General features: G+C 43.6%; 1 protein-coding gene across 1 annotated transcript in view; it reads right to left on the bottom strand.

Moving 5' to 3' along the window:
* zmp:0000000896 (caspase recruitment domain-containing protein 11) overlaps nt 1-2,500 on the bottom strand; it is a 22,030-nt gene that overhangs the window by 3,745 nt on the left and 15,785 nt on the right. The window contains 4 exon segments of the mRNA XM_046844476.1: nt 1,183-1,420; nt 1,535-1,658; nt 1,832-1,985; nt 2,197-2,302. Of these exon segments, the coding sequence (XP_046700432.1) occupies nt 1,183-1,420; nt 1,535-1,658; nt 1,832-1,985; nt 2,197-2,302 (622 nt within the window).

Raw genomic sequence — 2,500 nt, forward strand, 5'->3', positions numbered from 1 at the left:
TGGCGGCATTTCTGGATCATGTTCATGCATACCTTCTTCTTTGCATGATAGAGATTTAACCTGCATGTGGATGATGTGGCAAACTGTGTTCAGAGATAATAATTTTTTCATGATGTGTTAATGAGTGTTAATGCGTATTTTAAATCCTGAGGCCCCAAACATCACGGCCATCCAATATTGATTTTCATCTTTGTACCTTTTGCACATGTGAGATTTCTCCATATTCTTTGAAACATTTGATGATATTATGTTCTGTAAATGATGTGTCAGGAATCCACCTGCCACTCCCCCTTCGGTGGCTGTCATGCCTTCGCACTCTCATGAGCTCCCGGCTTAATCACACACACCTGGGGCTCATTATCACTCAGCCCTGCCCCTACATAAGCCCCTCACTTACTTGTCCGGTTTTGTATGTGTTTGTTGTACGTATCCTTACGCGTTCCTTTCCTTCCGCACTCTCTACTCTCTCCACGGCTGTGCTGTCTCCCCAAAGCGCACCCCGGATACCCCATTCTTCCTGTGCCTTTATTCTTGGACTGTGTGGACCTCGCCCCTCCAGGGCATACCACGGATATCCCTCTTTGGATTCCTAAAGACTGCCGTGTGTGTGTGTGTGTGTGTGTGTGTGTGTGTGTGTGTGTGTGTATCTCTCTCTCTCACTCTTGTTATTAAACCCGAGCGAGCTGTACTCCAGCTTCCGTCTTCCGTTCATTCGCTCCCTGACATGATGAGATATTCAACTGTTTTGCAATGTTATGTTGAAGAACATTATTCTGAAATTGTTCACAGATTGGTGAAGCTTGGAGAGACTCTGCTCTTTAAAATACACTATTTATACCCAATCATCTTACTGACCTGCTGTCAATTAACCTCGTTAGTTACTTAATGTTTCTCCAACTGGTAAATTGTAATTATTTGAATGACTTTTTCCAGACTTTTGTTGCCCCGTCCCTTTTTAAAAATGTGTCGCATTTTTTTCTCAGAATGGTACATTTTCTCAGTCGACACATTTGATTTGTTTTGTATATTTTATTGTGAATAAAATACGGGTTTATGAGATTTACAAATCATTGCATTCTGTATATATTTACATTTTACACAGTGTCCCAACTAATTTGTAATTGGGGTTGTACAAGGTGTGTGTGTGTGTGTGTGTGTGTGTGTGTGTGTGTGTGTGTTTACCTATTAAAGTTTGGCACAGCTCCACTCTGCAGTGGTTTAGCTGAGTGTGTGTCCACACGTGCGCAGCGCCACTGGTATTTGCCATTGTACCGTGTGTCTGTGACGTGCAGGATGTCGTTACAGGTGACACGGAGACCGGGCTCATCGTGCAGGAACAGATCCAGGTTCACCCGCACGTAAAACGAGTCAGCACCAATAAACGAGGGAGAGGAGAGCTCACTGTTCAACCTGGAGAAAGCTACAGAGGGGAAGAGAGGGGGGCACAGTATTATAAGAAGTCTGAATAAAGAGAAATAGTGGGGAGAGAGAGAGAGAGAGAGAGAGAGAGAGAGAGAGAGAGAGAGACACTCACCCTTGTCATTAAGTCTGTGTGTTAGTGATGAGGGTTCAGTCCACCACTGAAGAGTAAAATGAGCCACTTCTGCTGTACACTGAGTCAAATCAACACAACCTCCTGCAAACAACACTTCCTCTAACTACACACACACACACACACACACACACACACACACACACACACACACAATAATACACAATTATTATACACAAAAGCATGCACACACACACACACACACACATCATTATCACATTTGTGCACTGAAATGAATTGAGACACACACACATACACACACACACACACCTCTCTCACCTGTAATAACTCACTCCCCTCCCTCAGGCCACACATCTCAGCTGCAGACCCCACCCTCACTGTCTGTACAAATATACCAGTGCGGTTGCCCCCGACAACAGTGATGTCATCAGCCAGACTTGTGTTATTGGGTATAGGGTGAGTAGAGTCTGACCTGAGACAGACAACAAAATGTGTTCTGTAATCTCCATTTACAGTGTGTGTGTGTGTGTGTGTGTGTGTGTGTGTGTGTCTACTCCATTGTGTCTTGTATATGTGTATGTGTGTATGTCTACTTACTCGAGTGTATGTGTGAATGTGTGTGTGAATGTGTGTGTGAACGTGTGTGTGTGTGTGTATGTGTGTGTGTGTGATTGTCTACTTACTTCAGTGTGTCTTGTGTGTGTGTGTTTGGAGGCCCATTGACTGGATCAGGAGGTATAAAGTAGGAGTGTAAAGAGCTGCATGAATCCCACAGTGATGACTCAGTGTCTAAACACACACACATACACACAATAATGCACATTACTATACACAGATACGTGCACACACACACACACACACACACACACATTATTACTGTGCATTACTATACTACAAATTACTACACAGATGCATGCGCCCCCCCATAATACACATTACTATACACAGATACATACACACACACACAATTACTACACATTACTACAA

This window comes from Silurus meridionalis, chromosome 29 (genome assembly GCF_014805685.1).
Source record: "Silurus meridionalis isolate SWU-2019-XX chromosome 29, ASM1480568v1, whole genome shotgun sequence".
NCBI classification, from domain to species: Eukaryota; Metazoa; Chordata; class Actinopteri; order Siluriformes; family Siluridae; genus Silurus; species Silurus meridionalis.